At 42.7% G+C, this 18,747-nt stretch overlaps 1 protein-coding gene across 7 annotated transcripts in view; it reads left to right on the top strand.

Moving 5' to 3' along the window:
• The window catches only part of GATA6 (GATA binding protein 6), a 131,455-nt gene that overhangs the window by 24,630 nt on the left and 88,078 nt on the right, over nucleotides 1–18,747 (top strand). For 6 of the 7 annotated variants that reach the window (XM_059140488.1, XM_059140494.1, XM_059140492.1 and 3 more), the window contains one exon: nucleotides 5,702–7,094. The exons of the other annotated variant lie outside the window; for it this stretch is intronic. In XM_059140488.1, the coding sequence (XP_058996471.1) occupies nucleotides 5,702–5,869 (168 nt within the window). In that variant the 3' untranslated portion in view covers nucleotides 5,870–7,094. Of the gene's footprint in view, nucleotides 1–5,701; nucleotides 7,095–18,747 lie in introns of those variants that run through there. 7 annotated transcript variants of the gene reach the window in all.

The raw sequence follows: 18,747 nt of genomic DNA, 5'->3' as shown, positions 1-18,747 counted from the left end.
TGGAAACACAGAACAGATTTCTGCCCCACCCTCATAATGCACTTTGATCAGAGAAAGCGAGGCTCTCCGCCTGCGTGAGCTGCCCGCCCAGAGGAGGAAGGATGGTTCAGCTGTGGGCATTGTGGAAACGCTCGCCTCAGAGCTCCTGCAGGAACGCTGCGGGTGAGGTGGGTTTCAGTTAGTGAAGTGCCGGCTTATTTCTATGTTCAGATAACTGCCATCTGAACTAGGGTCCTTTCAAGGGTCTAACTAGATATGGGAAAACATACTCACCAATCAGAATTTACGCTTACAATTTTCTGGTGTGTTCCGGGTCCAGGGTTCTAAGTTTTCTCTTCATTTTTCCTCCAAGTTGCATTGATTTTGGATCAGGTAGCTCTTGAACTTCATCAAAGAGGGAAAGACAGTTTAGACAAACAATTAGGACAAGCCAGGTTTCATAAGGAGAGTTGTGCTGATTCTGGATTTTTCACACAGAATACTGGTCTCAAGAGCTCAGATTCTCCCATTTTATGTAGTGTGTTCAGCGTTTCAGCGTACCTGGGGCCACGTTGCACCCATCAGCCAGGGTCCAGCCGGTGGCAGGTGGCATGGATGGAGATGCCTTCAAGGGGTGCATGGGGGTCCCTTCTGGTCCCACTTAGTGCCTCCACTCAGATTCCTCCGTATTTTTTCATGCTACTTTATGACTCTTTCCAGTCTGGCTCATCCCTCAAGTGCTTGTATTTCTGGTGCTGATGTTTTCAAAAGCCTTCCCCAAAGTTAGACTGCCTTGTGCCATTCAGTTAAAATATTCAAAGGAAGGTACTGATGGCTGATAGATGGTCTTCTGTATGCACATGCTACTGGGTTCCCTTGAAATACTTTTCATATGTGCATAAATCGTAATGATGACAGAATTTATATCCCTGCTGTTTTTCAGTTAACACTGCATTACAGGATTTTTTCCACTTCGCTATGTGATCTTACTATTTTTGATAATTGCATAATAATTCATTGAGCGGATGTACCTTGCTTTTCCAAACCATCCCTTATTCTTAGACATTAGATTATTTCCATGGTTTCCACTATTGTAAGTTAACCTGCAATGGATGTCTTCCCCTGTGGAGCCTTTCCCTTCCTTTGAATTCTTTCCTTACACATTCCAGAAGTGAAATTACATAGCTAAGTGGGGTTATAAGGTTCTTGGTAGCTTTGCTAACTGCCTTCCAAGGCCTATACCACATTATAGCACTACTGGCCATGGATGAGGGGACTGGGGTTATCACAGTCTCATTTCATTACTATGATCTCATTATGCATCATTACATAAACATTTTTAATTAAGGTATGATTGATACACAAAAGCTGTATTTGGCAGTATTTTATGTTTAAATCGTTATAAATAAGGTTTTCAAGTGTTGGCACAAGCACTTGTTCCATTTTGTTCTGAGAAAGTCGTCAGATGTTGCTTTTGATTTCAGATGAGCTGATAGGGGTCACTCATGACATTCGGGGTTTGCCTGCCCTTTGATGCAGGAGTCCTGGTCTGCCATAGCTTAACATTTTTTGACTGAACAACCTAGATAATAGGTACTTGAGTTGGTAGCTTTTGGAATTAATTCTCAAGTGTTAATTAAGAATAATGTTCAAGGTACTAGGGTTCTTTAATGTAGTTTATTTGAAGAAGGCCCATAAGCCTTTTGAAAGGCTAAGGGGGCACCTTTTTTTTTTTCCCCCCCTTTAGAGTTGTCAGTAACAATTTCATTGCTGAAGTGGATGGTTTTCAGTTAGTTCTGAATAAATTCCCCTTCTGCTTCAGCTAAGTGATGGCCCGGTGAAGGGCAGACATGGGGAGATTAAATTAGGTCTGTGCTCCTTAGCAAGAATAATAAAATACTGACAGTATTGTATACTTGGGTCATCCTTCCCGTTGTCAGATAATGTTGGCAATGCTTTATGTATGTTAATGAATTTAATTCTTGTAATAACCTTAGGACATAGGTGCCTCTTCTTCATTTTCTAGGGGTGCCTGGATGGCTCAGTTGATTGTCCATCTGGCTCTTGATTCCGGCTCAGGTCATGATCTTGGGGTACTGGGATCAAGCCCCACATTGGTCTCTGTGCTCAGCGCAGAGTCAGCTTGTCCTTTCCCTCTGCTACTTCCCCTGCTTATTCTCTCTTTTTCTGTAAAATAAAATATTTTTAAAAATGTCCATTTCCTAGCTAAGAAGCTGAGGCATAGAGAGTTCTAAGTCTGGCCTTCTGGTTTACCTCCCATATGGTCTCCTTGCCTCCTTTGCCTATCCTCCTGTTTCAGAAGGCCTCTGGTGTGTCCTGCGTGCACTGCAAGGCATCACCACACTGATCTTGTAGAAGCACTGACTCCTCACAGCCTGATGGGTGATGTGAAGGCAAGTTTACCCAGGGAGGAGGCTTGGAGAAGCGGTGACCTTACTCAGTAGATGGGTGAACCAAAGCTGCATGCGGTCTGTCCCCAGGAATCCTGCCCCTCTGATTCCTTTTTCGACCTATTGCCCCACCTCTGTATCTCAGTCACTCATTTGTCATTGATGATAGGTAGTTGATGATTGTTGCTTTCCAGTGTGTATGTGGCCTGGGAGCTTGTCCAGGGATTGAGTGTCTCTTCGGGGCTCATGGTCCCAGTGTCTGGCTCTCAGAAGCACCTTGCTAATGTTTCCTGTTGCTGCCTGACCTCTCTGTTATCTCAACATGTCTGGTGAGGCGAGGTAGCCTGCTTCCTGGGCCAGTCCAGGTACACTTTTTGTTTCAGAAAACAAACTTGGCTGTCGGATTTAGTGCTTTTTCTGGGATTAGGTAGGTCAGTATGAGGTTGGATGAACAGGACAAATCATTTATAATTGCACTCTTTGTATTAGTTGTCTAGTAGCTCCCTTCTCAGATAAGTCCTTTCATAATAGAACGTCACTCTTTTGTTTATTATTTCTTCAGGGGGTGAATCTGGGTCCACATTGGGTTTGCTCACAGTGGAGTTTCTGGACTTAATGGCTAATGTGAATTACCATATTCATGGGTAACCAAACACATTGCTTTGGTGCGTTCGAAAGGATTATTTCAGTCATTTCAAAACCTATTTTAAGTTTCACTCATCTTAATGACTTCACAAAATTTGCTTTCTTAGGCACCCAAAGCCTTCAGTTTAAGTCTCATGTTAAAAAGAAGTTAGAGTGTGGTGGTACTATTGTGACTGGATTTTTACAAACCCTTATTTTCACCAGGAAAGGGAAGGATTGGTTGGTTACTTGTGAGGGGTGGGATGGGGAAGTTGGGATGGGCAGTTAGGAATTCCCATGGCCAGACCCCCTGGAGCTCTCCTTCCCAGCCTCATGCAGTTATCCTGAGGATGAGAGAAAAGCAGGTGTTTAGGTCTATGAAGAGCAGAACCACATTGACTTCCAGGCCCTGAGTGGAGCCAAAGGGGCTCAGAGTACCTTCTGTTCAGTGCAGCCTGTGTCTGGTGCCTCAGGTTTGTCTAAAGTAGATGTCACATGAGCTCAGCCAGACCAAGGGATGTTTTTGATTCTGCCTATGTCAAAAAGCAAATACTCAGTAATTTATGGGATAAAACCCTGGAAGCTAGGAAGAAATAACAGACTTCTGAGTTTTTCAGGAGGAAAAGCTGTCATTTAAGTATGGAATCATGGCTAGATTTTTTTTTAATCTTCAGCTCTTACTTATTTTAAAATACATGAGAGGGAACACAAGCAGGGGGAGAGGCAGAGAGGCAGGCAGAGGGAGAAGCAGGCTCCCACTGAGCAGGGTACCCGATGCAGGACACTGCCCAGGACCCTGGGATCACGACCTGAGGCAAAGGCCGAAGATTCAACTGACTGAGCCACCCAGGCATCTCTCTTTTTTTTTTTTTTTTTTTTTTTTTAAAGATTTTATTTATTTGACAAGAGATCACAAGTGGGTAGAGAGAGGGGATTGGGAAGCAGGCACCCTGCTGAGCAGAAAGCCTGATGCTGGGCTTCATCCCAGGACCCTGAGATCATGACCTGAGCCGAAGGTAGAGGTTTAACCCACTGAGCCACCCAGGTGCCCCTATTTTTAAATTTTTTAACAAACTTTTTTTGGAATGATCTTAGGATTATAGAGAAGTTGTAAAGGTGATGCAGAGGGCTCCTCCTATACCCCTCACTCAGTTTCCCCAGGTGCTAGCTTCTCAGGTTTCAGGATGCTTTTGTCCAAATCATGGAAGGGACATTGGTCTTTTGACAGACTGAAGATGCTGTCCCCCCCCCCGCCCCCACCCCCCAGGGGCATCTGTCTCAGACTTGGCCTAGCAAGGCTCCTCTTCATGCCTTGTAGGTCTTCAAGCCTGCTCTGGACTGCGATTCTCCGTGAGCTCATTTAGTCTGTCTGACTTAAGGCGAGGTTCTGGGCTTTCAGGCCGAAGGGAAAGGGCCAAGCAGACACCTTGCTGAGTAGGGAGCCTGATGCGGGACTGGATCCCAGGACCCCACTCGGTGCCCCTAGATCCTTAACTTCTTAACTAGGCACAGCATGCATATAAATGCTGAGGGAAACACCCTGTGTTTCCTGTACCTGGCTGTCAGCACTGCGTGTCGCTGGAGGGAACCGTGGAATGTTCTGCAGGCTGATGCATGCGTACAGGCCAAGTTCTTATACTGGAGGTGGATGTGTGCCTTAGCTCAGATTGGTAAGGATGCTCCAAGAAGACATTGTTGTTGTTGACATACTGGAGCTTCTTCAACCTCCAGGGGCACTGTGTGTGAACGGGGCACTGTCTCTCTGGGTATTGTTCACGACACTGACCCTGACCTCGGAGCCACATGGAGCTGCCTGGGTGTCCTGCTAGTCATGGCTAGATTTTTTTTTTTTTTTTTCTTTTTAAGTCAAAGGCAACTTTTCTCAGCCTGTAGTCTAAACATGATTTTAGTTCTTTTGGTTTGATTCTACTAAGTTACATCATGTTTTCTATTTGGCTTTTCTCATTTGGATGGAGGGAAGGAATGAAACAAGAGAACAGTGACCTTTGGCTTCAACAAATCATGGCCACAGTCATGACAGGTACTGGGTGTTAGTATTTTCTTTATATTGTGCTCTGCTTTCAAAACGGCCCGTTCTCCTTGCAAGAGTTAAAGGTAAATGCGGTAGATACTAAAACCTGTGTATGCACGAGTTAATTTTCCTTGAAGTCGGTGCTCAAAAATTTCATTTATTAGGCCTTGCTAAGGTGCATAGCTTTTCTATCTTAGACTTTCTGGCATAAGCACTAAGCGGTGGCTCTGCTGTGTGTGCGTGTGTGTGTGTGTGTGTGTGTGGCGGGGGGTGGTCGGCGTACTCCGTTTTCTCTATAAACGTGTAGATTTCGTGGGCATCACGGAGACCTGTTCACCCAGGTGATGTGGTTTGTGTCACTCTCAGAAAGGAGAGTGAATTCAGAGTTCGGTGCTTTCTTACAAATAGGCCTCCCGCCTGGGTCCAGCTGTGCATTTTGCTGGGTGATTGCTGCCATGAGCTCCCAAGTTCACAGGAAAGTGTTTTAGGAGTTTACACGGCCAGGCTGAGGCCAATGGCTCCATGTTCCGGCTGGCCCCACTGCCCATCTCCTTTGACCCCAGGTTTTTCCTTGCAGGAGAGTGCCGCCTGACAGACTTAACGGATAACTGACTCTCCCCTTCTCTTTTCACTCTCTGTCCCTCTCTTCCGCCAGGCGGGCGCCTCGGTGATGTCTGGCACAGGAGAGAGCACTAATCCCGAGAACAGCGAGCTCAAGTACTCAGGTCAAGATGGGTTGTACATAGGCGTCAGCCTGGCCTCGCCGGCCGAAGTCACATCTTCGGTGAGACAGGATTCCTGGTGCGCCCTCGCCCTGGCCTGAGCCCACTGCCCAGGAGCAGAAGGCCGCATGGCCTGTGGGCATTGGGTCAAGCCAGCCATACCAGGGGGAGCATGCTGATGGAACATTCCTCTGATGCGTGATTTCCGTGCCTTTACTTTGAAAGAGATGTATTTTCCTTTCCCTCGAAGCCTGCTCTGCCTTACCACCCTACCCCCGTCTCTGAAGAGCCCGAGAAAAGACGGAGAGCTTCCAGGGAAGGGCTGGTGCAGCCCACAGCCTGTTGCCTCCTCCCTGTCCACGGCCCCTTCAGCCAGCCTGCCTCTGGGCCTGCCAGGGGCACCTCATGTCTGCCGCGCCACTTCCTGAAACTGGGACTAGGACTGGGGCCTTGCCTGCAAAGGAATATTGAAAGAAATTTTTTTTTTTTTTTTTTAAAAGGTTTTATGTGTATTGCCCCAAATCATGTGCTTCTTCTGATTGGTTTTGGTTGTTCCAGAATTTCTTCGTACCTTTTCCACACCTGAATTTCACCTGCTTTCATGGAGAAGACCATTTGAGGCCATTTGGTACACACACCTCTGGAGGCTGAGTCAGAACTGTGACTCAGTTCGCGAGACTGCGTTAATGACTAACGTACACTGTGACTGACGTTCTCTCAAAGTGCATATTGTGTGACTGATCTGTAGTCAGTCGGGATTTGTAAACAGGGTAGCAAACAAGATATTTTTCTTCCATGTAAACAATAATTTTTTTAAAAAGTGCAATTTGCGTTGCAGCAATCAGTGTTAAATCATTTGCATAAGATTTAACAACATTTTTTATAATGAATGTAAACATTTTAACTTAATGGTACTTAAATAATTTAAAAGAAAAAAATGTTAACGTAGACATTCTTAGCCGCCTTCTACAACTGCATCCCATTTCTATATTTCCAATTGCGAAAGAAAAAATATTTCAAGAACAAATCTTCTCTCAGGAAAATTGCCTTTAACCATCTGTTAAGAATTTTTATACAAGAATACCAGGATCCCCTCTTCATTCTTACTGTGGAATACGTGCTGGAAAAATTGCAACAAAACTTGACTACCTAACAGATAACATTTGTAAATATTCTAGGCATCTGTACACACTACGATGAAGTCTATAGCATGACTGACCCACAGGCAGGTTGGTTTACATTAATTTTTTTTTTTAAATGGGATGGCGTATGGAAACATTTCTCCAAAGTTTCAAAAATAAAAAGGGTATTGTTTTGTCTTCTGTACAGTGAGTTCCTTCCCTTTTAGTTTCATTTGGATATTGTATGTGGCTAGAGATACTCACATAAAACAAGTGCACGTGGTGTTTGCAAACTGCCTTCTGACTTCCAATGAATTGTCCTTTTGGAACTGCTTTCTTCCTTTGTTTATTTGAAGTTGGCACATGGAGTTAGTTAGCGCCTTCAGTTATCATTGGGGAAATGACTTTTATAAGTGAAAAGGACCCATGTCTATGACAGTATCTGAGATGATAAGCCTTGTGTGTAGGGACTCATCCTTGAAAACATTTAGAGAGTCCGGAGTCTTCAAAGACACTCTTACAACCCAGAAACAGAATTGTTTTCCCCTTCTAGTTCTCCTCTTGCCACTGAAGTCTCCCAGCTCATCTGAGGTTGAAGTCCTTAACACTCTTCCAGAAGGTAGGAGGTGATCTGGACAGTCTCTGGATTTCAGGAAACCAGGAGACTATTTCACAACAGAAAACCAGGATTCTGCCATTTCATTTTGGCTCCTGAAATGTGGGACATGTTTTACTTCTTTCTTCCTTGTGCGCTGATAGTCACTCTACATTGAGTCTTCCAAGGGGGCGGAATTTTGCTTTGTGGTGGTCAGTAATGCAAGTGAGACTCTGGTATGTGTACCTGCGGAAGCCACAGAGTCCCACATGCACCCTGCTACCTCTACAGTGGGCTAGAAGAATGATCTGGTAGAGTCAGACTGCCAGGCTTCAGGTAGGTCCCTCTTCTACCTGCACCAGTGGCTCTTTGACCTTGGGTGAGGTTACCCTCTTCTCATTCTCCTCCTTGTTAAAACCAGTCCAGTTAGCATATGACTCTCAGGATTAAATGAGAGAACCCGTATGAATTGCCCAGAGCAGTGTGGGCACAGAGTAAGCATTAAGTGCTGACTTGGAGGGAGGGTGGCAAGTGCTTTAACCACATGAGGGTTTGGAATGCCTTACTCTCTGTGGGGTATTCAGAAGTTCATGGTCTGTGAGGGTATGATGTCCCTTGACTCAGCTTGTACTTTCTGAACAAGTGTGGGGTGAGTGAAATGGGGGATTTCCTCAGCCCAGGGGGGTGGCAGAGTTGGAGGGATGGACGGAGGAGGCACAAGAGAGACCGTGCTGAGTTTGGCTGACTATTTAAAAGAACAGGGTTAGTCTGAGAGCAGAAGAAAATCATAACCTGACTACTTTTTTCCTATTTTTTCTCTTCTGATTCCCATTACTTTCAGTGCTTTCTGGTGGGTTGGGAGTTCATTAAAGAGTTAATAAGTTGAGAGTAAGAATTGAGTTAAATAAAATAAAATGAGTTGTTAAGAGTTGAGTTGGTTGGAAAATGAATTATTCGTTTTGGGGCTTTCAGATCATCTTTTTTCCTGTGGATGGTGTTAGATGTTGCTGCTTCCAAACCCAGCACACCATTGGGTTGCTAAAGCTCACTTTTTTTTTTTGTTTTGTTTTGTTTTTAAAGAACACAAAAGGGAAGGAGTTCAAGCTTTCATAAAGTACAAGGAGCAAGAACGAGGGGAGTGGGGCTGCGTGTATGCGTATGTGTGTAGCCTGTCCTAACACCATGAACTCTCCCAAAGTAGGCCTTTAAACCATAACTTTCTCACCTGTGATTGTATAAAGAACTTAGATAATTTGTTTCAAATAGTGATGTCAGCACTATTCCGGTAGAGGGTGACCTACGAAAAACAAGTCCTGTTTCTAAAGGGAGGGCGTTTAAATAGATGGTGCATCTCAGGCTCAGGACCACATTACCATGGGTGGCAGAATTACTGTCGCCTGTCCATTTCAGGCCACCTTCCGTCACCGAAGGCTCTGTCTGGAGTCTCTTTCCGGGGTCACTATGGTGTTTCCCGGTGCCTGTGGGAGGGTCAGGAAAGCAAAGGGAGCCATTCATTTCCCCCTGCAAATAAATGAACTTCTTGCTCATGGGAAATGTTTTCCCCAGTCCTTGGAAACTTGATGCAATTTCAGCCCATAGCTAGATGAGCTGCTGGGAGGGCAATGCAGTAAGTCTCCGGTAGTTGGGCCGGGTTCCAGGCTACTGGGAGTTCAGGGCAGTGTGGCAGCTGTGGTGCGTTCAGTTCTACGTCCTGGCATTTTCCATGGGGTCTTCGAATCTGGGACTCTGACGAGGAAATAACTGTGTAGGCAAGGCCAGGTCGGCAGCAGGATCAAACACTCATTCAGGGCAAGGCAGCTCTTGCTGATGAAAATGCCTTTTGTTTCTGGGTTGAAATAACCAAGTCAGCTTGGCAACAGTCGTTACCTATCCCCTGCTCAGAAGCTCTGATGGGCAGTCAGATATGAATTTTAATTATTTTAAGTCAGAAAGACCAATACGTTTTTTAGACCAGATTTTTCAAAAACAGGGTTTGTTGTAAAAATTCGGTACCTACAGCTCTGGCTGTTGGAGGCTTTGAGATAAATTTTGTGTGGCCGAACCTTCTGCTGCAACGGGGGTGCTGGGGTGTGCGAGACAAGGTGGGATCCATCTGTAGGATCCATCTGTAGGACCTGCAGAGGAATCCTATGCAGATGTCAACTACTAGGAGGGCTGAAAGCCTCAGTAAGTTTGTAGGTGCTCTGGATAAAATTTATGGTTGATACTTAACGCAGAGGTTCTCAAGAAAAGTTAGGAAGGGGCAGGTGCACGTTGAACCCCCGAGGTAGACCTTAGAGCAAGCGACCACGCTCCCATCAGGTACTCGCATCTCCCAACACTGCACCCGAGAATGAGTGGGACGGCTGGTCTGCGCTGTGCTTTCCTGCTTGGGAGCTAGCCCAGAGAAGCTGCTGTTAATTAATACTGTCCTAGTTAAAAGAGAAACTCGCTTGGAAGCTTTTTTTTTGTTTTTCATTTTTAAAGAGCGGACATTTAAAAAACAGCCTAAAACAGCAATTAAAGATGAAATAATAGTATTTTAATTAGTGGAGGGGCTTCTATTTCAGTCGTCAGAGGTTTGAATCTGCGGTAAGGTAATGATCTTGGTATCTCTTCACTTTGGGGCAAGTCATTTCCTCCCTCTGGACCTCTGTCTCTGAGCAACCATAAAATGTGGAAATCAGGCAGCATGGCTGCTCGGAGGTCCTCCCATCAGCATTTGCTGCCCACGGGCCCAGGGGTGAGGCGATGGTGTGCCTGTGGGAAGCTGATGGAGTTGGACTCTCTTGTAGCTGTCTTCCAGTCTCACCACCACGGGTTCTGGTCTACGGAGTGCACGTGCTATCTGCCTGCTGCCTTAAGCCACAGAGGGTGAGAAGCCTGATCATACTCAGGAACATAGAGGCTTTGTAAGAGGTACTGCCCTAACCACTCATGCCGAACCTGCTTGGTCTGGGGCCCCGACACAAAACTTAATACAGCGATATGGACCCAGACCGGAAAATGGAAACGTCTGGCAGCTGAGTCGTCCGCAGAACAAGGAAAAAACAGCTTTGCTTTGCTTGGCCCATTGCTACAATATCTTGCAGTTGGTTTTTTATTTCTTGGAAACAACCAGCTTTTCATTGTTTGCTTTTTGTGTCTTCTCTTTAGCCATTGAGAGTTTTCCTGCGGGTCTTTCCACCCGTCCTTGGGGTTTTATCTCTTTTTGTGAATTCTGTTCCTTTAACACTCCAAAACTGGTCTGAAATAGCAAATGTTTATCTAGCTCAGACATAACGAGTTTCTGTACAAAGTGTTGCACAAATGTCCATACATGTAATCCTCATCCCAAGGGAACGAAGTGGTGCTATCCCCATTTTACAGATGTGTCTGCAGAGGCACAGAGAAGTAACTTGCCCAAGGTTACACGGTTGCACAGCTAGGATTTGAGCCCCAGCAGTCCAGCTCCAAAGCACGTGCTCTTACTCTCTCCATCCTACTATTTCTCATCTCGATTTAAAGGGGAAGAAACTGAAGAACGCAGAAAGGAAGCCAAAATTGCCTGAGACATGATGCTAGGTGGTCCTCCTCTCCCTCAGCATCTCAGAAATCTGTTATTGTGATTTGCAATATAGGTCTACCTGGATTGAAGACACCTAGTTAATTAATGTATTTCTAACCACAACACGTTTCTTTAGAACACGGAAGGTAGGGTGTAGTTAGCGAGAAAATAAGGGAAAGAGTTTGAAGGAATTTTGAGCAATTTACTTATGGCACTCCAAGTAAGGCTTGTTAATGCCCTTACCTGGCACAAAAGATGAGTAAAGCCTTCTGCAAAGTGTAAAAAGCCAGCAAAGTTATTAATAGTGGTTAAAACCGAACACGAGAGAACAAGGAATGCTTCATTGTGGTGCCAAGTCTTTCTATGCCTGGTTGTGCCAAGAAATTTTTTTGTTCAGAAAAAATTGTGCAAGATGTTGGCAGTGGTGTCTTGGGCTTTATCTTTTTAAATAAGTGTTCATTAGTGCTTACATCATTGTTGCTATTATTACTTTGCTAAGTGAACATTACTAATGATGCTCTCTGTTAGGGGTACTCAGACTTCTGTTTGCATGAGAATCATGCATTGTGTGTGTTAAAATTGCACAGCCCCTGACTCCTTCCCCAGAGAATCTGATTGTGCAGCTCCTGTAAGGCTGAAGATTGTGCATTTTTTGGCCTTGCATTAATTATAAAATTGCTTGAATAGTATAAAATTCAAAGGTTAAAAATTGGAATACAGTGAAAAACAATTGCCCTTCTTATACTTTATTCCCCCAGCCATTCTGTTCTTCTCCCAGATGTAATTTATTTCTTGTATTGATTATATGCACTGACTATCAATGCATACATAAGCATATGCAAGTATATATACTCATTTTTTTTTACATACCTAGTAGCGTACTAACTGCTTTTTTCACTACTATGGGTAGTTCATTATTTAATCAGTGCCTTACTGAAGAATATTTGTTTGCAGTCTTTTGCTATTGGAGCAGTGCTGCAATTATCCCTTATCTGTGTGATTTCACTCAGATGCAGATATACCTATAAGGTAAGTTTCTAGAAGTGGCATTACTGAGTCAAGGGGTATCTCTACTTTTAATTGGTCCTACAGAGGTTGGTTCAGTTTGCATTCCCCACAGACAATGTACAAGACTGCATGTTTTCCCATAGCCAAATACGTTTGTTAGCAAACATTCTGATTTTTGTCATTTTTGCATCTCTTGAGTTTTGTTTTGCATTTATCTTATTGTGAATACAGTTGAACATTTTTTTCCTATGATTAAGAGCCATGTGTGTAGTCTTCTATGTGAATTCTTTGCCCAATTTTGTTCATATTCTTTACCCATTTTTTCTACTGGGTTACTGGTTTCATTGATTTGAGAAGCTCTTTGTATATGAAGGACATTAGCCTTTTGTCTGAAATACACTTTAAAGATATTTATTCCTGGTTTTTTGTTTGACTTTGTGTATACTTTTAAAAGAAACCATGATGATTTTTTCTTTTTTAAAGGTATTTCAGTTTATCAATCTTGTTTTTTATGGCTTTGGAGTTTTGCATAATATTTAGGAAAGCCTCCTCCACTGTTAAGATTTTTTTTAATCTCGTGTTTTCTTCTAGTACTTTTATGGTTTTGCTTTTGAGGTTTACATTTTGTTCCATCTGGAATTTTTGTTTTTGGTGGTTGTAATATGTAGAATATATATTTAACCTTATGTTTTTCCAAATGGTAACCGAATTGTCCCAGCATCATTTCTTGAATAATCCATTTACCTCCCGCTGATTCAAAATGGGAATTAAAAAAATATGTAGATTCTCCTATGTATATGTATTCTTGTATAAATTCTTATGTGGATATATATAATATAAATTTTTATATATATTTGGCTCTATTTCTGGATTTTTCTATTCTGTGTCAATGATCTGTTTATTCATGCTTTGATCCCAAATTGCTTTACAATTCTATATATCAAGAGGGCTAACTCCTTTTCATTAATCTTTTTTAAAAAATGAGAACTTGATCACTATTTTCACTTTATTTACCATACAAACTTTAAATTCGACTTGTTCAGTTAAAATAAAAAAAACCTACTGGTATTTTTATTGGGATAATAACTAAAGTTTTGAATTAGGGAGAATTAATATCTTCCTGTCCAGGCTGAAGTATATCATTTCATTTGTTCAGATATTTTTTGTTTGCATCCCCCATTAGCATTTTAAACTTGCCATTTAGATCTTGTACATGTTTCTAGTGAAGTTTATCTCTAGGTGTTTCATACTTTCTGATACTAAGAGTCTCATTTTTCTAATTAGTTGTTACATATGCTAAGTGTATATTGAGCTTGTTTCCCAGAATCATTCTGAATTTTCCTATCCTCTTTCAGTTTATTCTCTGTTTTTTTCTGAGGGGACATGCAGTTTCTGTTTGCACTGCTGGAGGCCTGGGTATTGGTGGGAAGCCCTGATCTTGGTGGCGTTCCGATGAGGAAATACATACCTTCTAATGTACTTGTTCACTTAGAGATCATGGATTCATTTAACTAGAGAAATGGAAGGGACCTTCCTGAGGTTCAGCAGAGGAAACTGAGTCTTGAGAAGTTAAGTCGTGCTGGCCTGTGGACCCCGGGTTTCCAGGCTTCTGACTCAGTGGCCTTGGCTCTGGGCTAGGCTGAGAGGTCACTAAGTGAAACTAGAGGACCAAACACTGTGAGCAAAAATTTGGCCTTTGGCAGAGGCTAGTAACTTCTACTACTCTAAGCATTGCTTGCTTCGTTAATCAGTTTAGAAATTAACAAGCTACTGAGACTTGGGCCAATAGAGTTGTTCAGAGATTGCGTATGTCCCCAAACACCAGCTCAGAGTTACCTTTAGGGAGTAGCACAAATGACCCATCAGTCTCCAGTGAATTATCAGGCTGTATTTGCTGGAATAAATGAAAATATTGTGAGAGCAGGAAATCGGGACAAACACCTAAACTTGCTAACCCAAACAGCTTCCCTTTCTGAGCCCCTGGAGATCATTTATCACCAAATGGACAGATACACTCTGCAAAGTTTTTGTAGGCCTCACAGCTTGTAAATAAGAGACTGCATTCTTTATGCTCCCTTGTTGAATCTGGCAGAGGGAAGATCTCTGGCTTCAATCTGCTGGGCAATGACCAGTAGCTAAGCTAGCTGAGAGTGATGACTCCAGTCGAATGAACTTTGTAAACCCTGTGTATTTAATTCGGAGAACCGTACACTTTGAGAACACAATCCATCTTACTTGTGGTAAATCGTATTGGGAGCGCGTGTTGTGTGTAGTACCTGTCATTTATAAAGACCTACTGAATACCAGTTGGTCTGTGGGGAACGCACTGGCATAGATTATGTAATATTTAATGTTTCTGTAACTCTTAATCATCCCTATGCTCTTTCTTACACACTTCTTATTCCTTACCTACTTTTGACCAGGACTTTTAAAAAAAATTTTTTTCCCCATTTATGTTTTGTTGAATACTTGTTATTTCTCATACTTTGATACCACTAGATTCATTGCTGAAATTTCTAGTTGAATCCTTCCAGGAGACATTCCTAGACGGTGCCTCCTTTCCTTTCCAAATGAGTGAGAGGTTCCTTTACTTTGGAACTGACCAGAGAAACCCTGTGGTTGGTGGCTGTATCTTCGATGGGGGCCGTGCAGGAGGCTTCTCGGTTCAGCTGTCCTTCCTTGACCAAACTCTTCAAAGCAGTTGACATTGTGGCCTGCTCCATTTTCCCTGAGATCTCTCCACGTTTGACTTTTCATGATGTTACAAGTAAGTCAGAAGTGCGATGAGGGGGGAAGGAATGTGGCCTTCGGAGTCATGCAGTCAACACGTTTTGAATCCTGGCTCCACACATCAGGTCTGTGGCTTGACCAAGTTGCTTAAACTCTCCAGGCTGCAGTGTTCAGTGTTCAGAAAGAAGAGTGATATTACCATGTCAACCTGGCTTTGTGAAGCTTTGCGAAGGGAGGAACAGCATTTATAACTCTGAGCATGGTTCTACTATACTGCATTTATGAAGTAAACACTCACTGATTTAGTTGCTTTTTATTTCCCATATGCAACCTAGAAGAATCACATTCATTCATTCATCCTCTGTTAGGGTTCTCCAGAGAAACAGAACCATATATGCATAGGTACATGTACGTGTGTGTACTTTTGTATGTGTATTTGCATGTGCATGTATATATTATCTCTGTGTGTATATTCTCTTCTCTTTTCCCCTCCCTCTAAGGAATTGGCTCATGCAGTGATGGGGGGGCGCGGATAGCAAGTCTGAAATCCATAGGGCAGGCCAGCAAGCTGATAACTCCGTGAAGAGTTGATGTTGGATCAACACCCATTTATGATAAAAACTCTCAACTAAGTGGGTATAGAAGGAATGTACCTCAACAAGATAAAGGCCATGTATGACAAGCCCTAAGCTAACAGCACACTCAGCAGTGGAAAGCTGGAAGCTTCTCCTCTAAGGTCAGGAACAAGACAGGATGTCCACTCTCACCACTTTTATTCACCATAGTGTTGGAAGTCCTATTATAAGCAATTATAAGGAAAAAAAAAAAAGAAAAGCCATCCAGGTTGGAAGGGAAGAAGTAAAACTGTCACTATTTGCGGATCACATATATAGAACACCCTCATGAAAGCCCTAATGACTCCATTCGAAAAATCAGTAAACAAATTCAGTAAAGTTGCAGGATACAGAAGCAATACACAAAAATCTGTTGTGTTTCTGTACACTAATAAACTACCAGGAAGAGAAATTAGGGAAGCAAGTCCATTTATAATTGCATCAAAAAGAATAAAATACCTAGGAGTAAATTTAATCAAGAGGTGGAAGACCTGTGAACTGAAAACTACAAGACATGAATGAAATGGAAGACATAAATGAAAGACATTTCATACTCGCAGAGTGGAAGAATCAGTGTTGTTAAAATAAAGGCAGTCAACATACTTAGTGCAATCTCCATCAAAATTCCAAGGGCATTTTTTCACAGAAAAAGCAAATAATCCTGAAATTTGAATGGAACCATGAAATACCCAACCAGCCAAAGGAATCTTGAGAAGAAATTTGGAGGCATGCTCCCTGATTTTAAACTATATATTATAAAAACATAGTAATTAAAACAGTGTGATATTGGCAGAAAAGCACGTAGATCAGTCGAACAGAATATATAGCCTAGTAATAGACCTGCACACATATGGTCAGTTCATTTACAACAGAGGGGCCAAAAACGTATAATGGGGAAAGGTCAATCTCTTCAGTAAATGATGTTGGGAAAACTGGGCAGCCACATGAAAAAGAACAAAACTGGACCATTGTGACACCATACGCAAAAACTAATCAAAGACTTGAATATAAAAACTGAAACCATAAAACTAAAAAAATAAGCATAGGTGGTAAGCACCTTAATGAAGGTCCTCGTGATGGTTTTTTGAATCAAACCCCAAAATCAAAGACAAAAGTGAAGATGAAACTAAGAAGCTGCTGCATGGCAATGGAAGCCATCAGACAAAATGAAAAAGCAATCTAATGAATGGGAGACTATATTTGCTAATTACGTATCTGATAAGGGGCTCATATCCAAAATACATGAATAACCCATACAGTTCAGTGGCAATAAAACAAAAAATCTAATTAAAAATCGCGCAGATCTGAATAGACATTTTTCCAAAGAAGACACGTACATGGCCAACAGATGCATGTGCAGGTGCTCCGTGGCCCTAGTCAGGAGGGAAGTGCAAATCCAAACTGCAGGAGATATTTCCTCCCACCGGTTGGAAGGGCTAGCATCAGAAAGATGATAAACAAGTGTTGGTGAGGCTGTGGAGGAAAGGGGACCCTTGTGCATGCACTCTCGGTGGGAATGCAACTTGGTGCAGCCAGTAGAAAAAAAGGGACTGTGATATGATCCAGCAATTCCACTTCTGGGTATTTATCTGGAGAAAGATACATGCACTCCCTGTTCACTGCCGCGTTATTTACAATAGCCAAGATACAGAAGTCATGTAGGTGTCCATCAGTGGATGGACAGATGGAGACAATAAGAGAGAGACATCTGTGAGTATTACTCAGCCATAAAAAAGGAAATCTTGCCATTTGTGAGAACATGGATGTACCTTGAGGGCATTATTCTAAGTGAAATAAGTTGGGCAGAGAAAGACAAATAACCATCTGATCTTTCTTACATATGGAATCTAAAACAAAAACAAAGCCCTCTGCAAAAACCCAAACTCAGATGCAGACAAGAGATGGGTGGTTGCCGGAGGCAGGGAGTGGAAGGTAGGAGAAATGAGTTGAAGATGAAAAGTAAGAGTTGATGTTGGAGTCTTGAGTCTCCTTTGTAGGGTAGTAGTCTGGAAACTCTGGCCCCATTTCTATGCTGCATTCCTGAGGAGGCGTTTCTTCTTTGGAAAGTCTTAAGGCCTGCCATTGACTGGATGAGGCCCACCCTTCTTATGCAGGGTAATTGTTTAACTCAGCTTACTGCTCATATGTTAATTACATCTAAAAATTATTTTCAGAGCATCGTGTGGACTAATACTGGGGACTTCCGTAGGCTTGTCCCTGGGTGGGGACCGTTCTGTACGAGGGTGTTTTCCTGAAGGGCGGGAGCTGTTGACTCCCGTCTGCCCAGACCTGAGCCTGGCTTACCATGGTCTAGCTGTGTGACTCTGGGCAAGTCACTGGGTTCTTCTGGGCTTCTGCTTGGATGTTTAGACTTCACGCACCTTAACGTTTTCTTCTCCCTTTTAAGACCGCATTTCTCTGCTCCTCTAGTGTGGGTACAAGATTCGCAGAGACTTGTTAGGAATTCACAGCTTGTGATTGCTTCACTTTTTGGATAGGACTGTGTTTTCAGATGGTATTAAAAATTGACATCACATGTTTATGAACCAGAAAAGGGGTGTCGTCTTATCATGGTAATGTGATGATGTCGTTCATCTAGTCAGTGTTTGAGACGTGTTTTTAGGTTAAAAAATACTTTTTAAAAAAGTATGCCTCATTAAAAAGACATGTTCCCAGCACAAACTCCGGGTAATGACAGGTAGACTCACCTTCTGTATTAGCTTCCTTGAAACTTAGGGAACTATAGAGGATCCTGGGAAGAACCAAGACTTTGGAAGAAGACAGGTCTCGACTTAAACCCTGCATTTCCACTTACGGCTGTGCAAACGTGGTCGTGATATTTGACTTTCCTGACTCCCTCCATGTATACTTATTTGTAGAGCGAGAGTAATGGGACGTCTTCTGGGGTTGTTGTGAAATTAAATGAAATGCTGTATGTGAACTGACAAGCATTGTACTTGACACCAGGTAAACTTGAAATAAAGATGAACTCCTTTCTTATCCCCAGGTGTCTCTGAAGTTCTGGAGACCAACAGTGCCACTTAACTGTGAGGCAAGAGGCTTACTTTAAGGGGTGTGGAAGAATTCTATCTGCTTAAAAAAAAAACACAAAAAGCCCCCAGATCCGACCTAGGGTGTGGTTACTATCTGAGTCTATCAACTGAGAAAGGGGAGGGTTAGGCCGCTTTGGAGTGCCTGTTTTTTTTTTTTTAAACAGATAAGCTATACTCGAGGAATCAGCCATTCTTCCATTCTAGGAAGAAATGATTAATCATTATAGGAAGTAATTTTGTATTTTATTTTTTTTCCTCAAGTACCTTACCAATGAAAGTAATTACGACTAGAAACTTAGGTTGAGAACAAT

Source organism: Mustela lutreola, chromosome 11 (assembly GCF_030435805.1).
Source record: "Mustela lutreola isolate mMusLut2 chromosome 11, mMusLut2.pri, whole genome shotgun sequence".
Classification (NCBI taxonomy): Eukaryota; Metazoa; Chordata; class Mammalia; order Carnivora; family Mustelidae; genus Mustela; species Mustela lutreola.
Note: the sequence above shows the minus strand (reverse complement) of the source record. Positions and strands in the feature narration are given on the sequence as shown.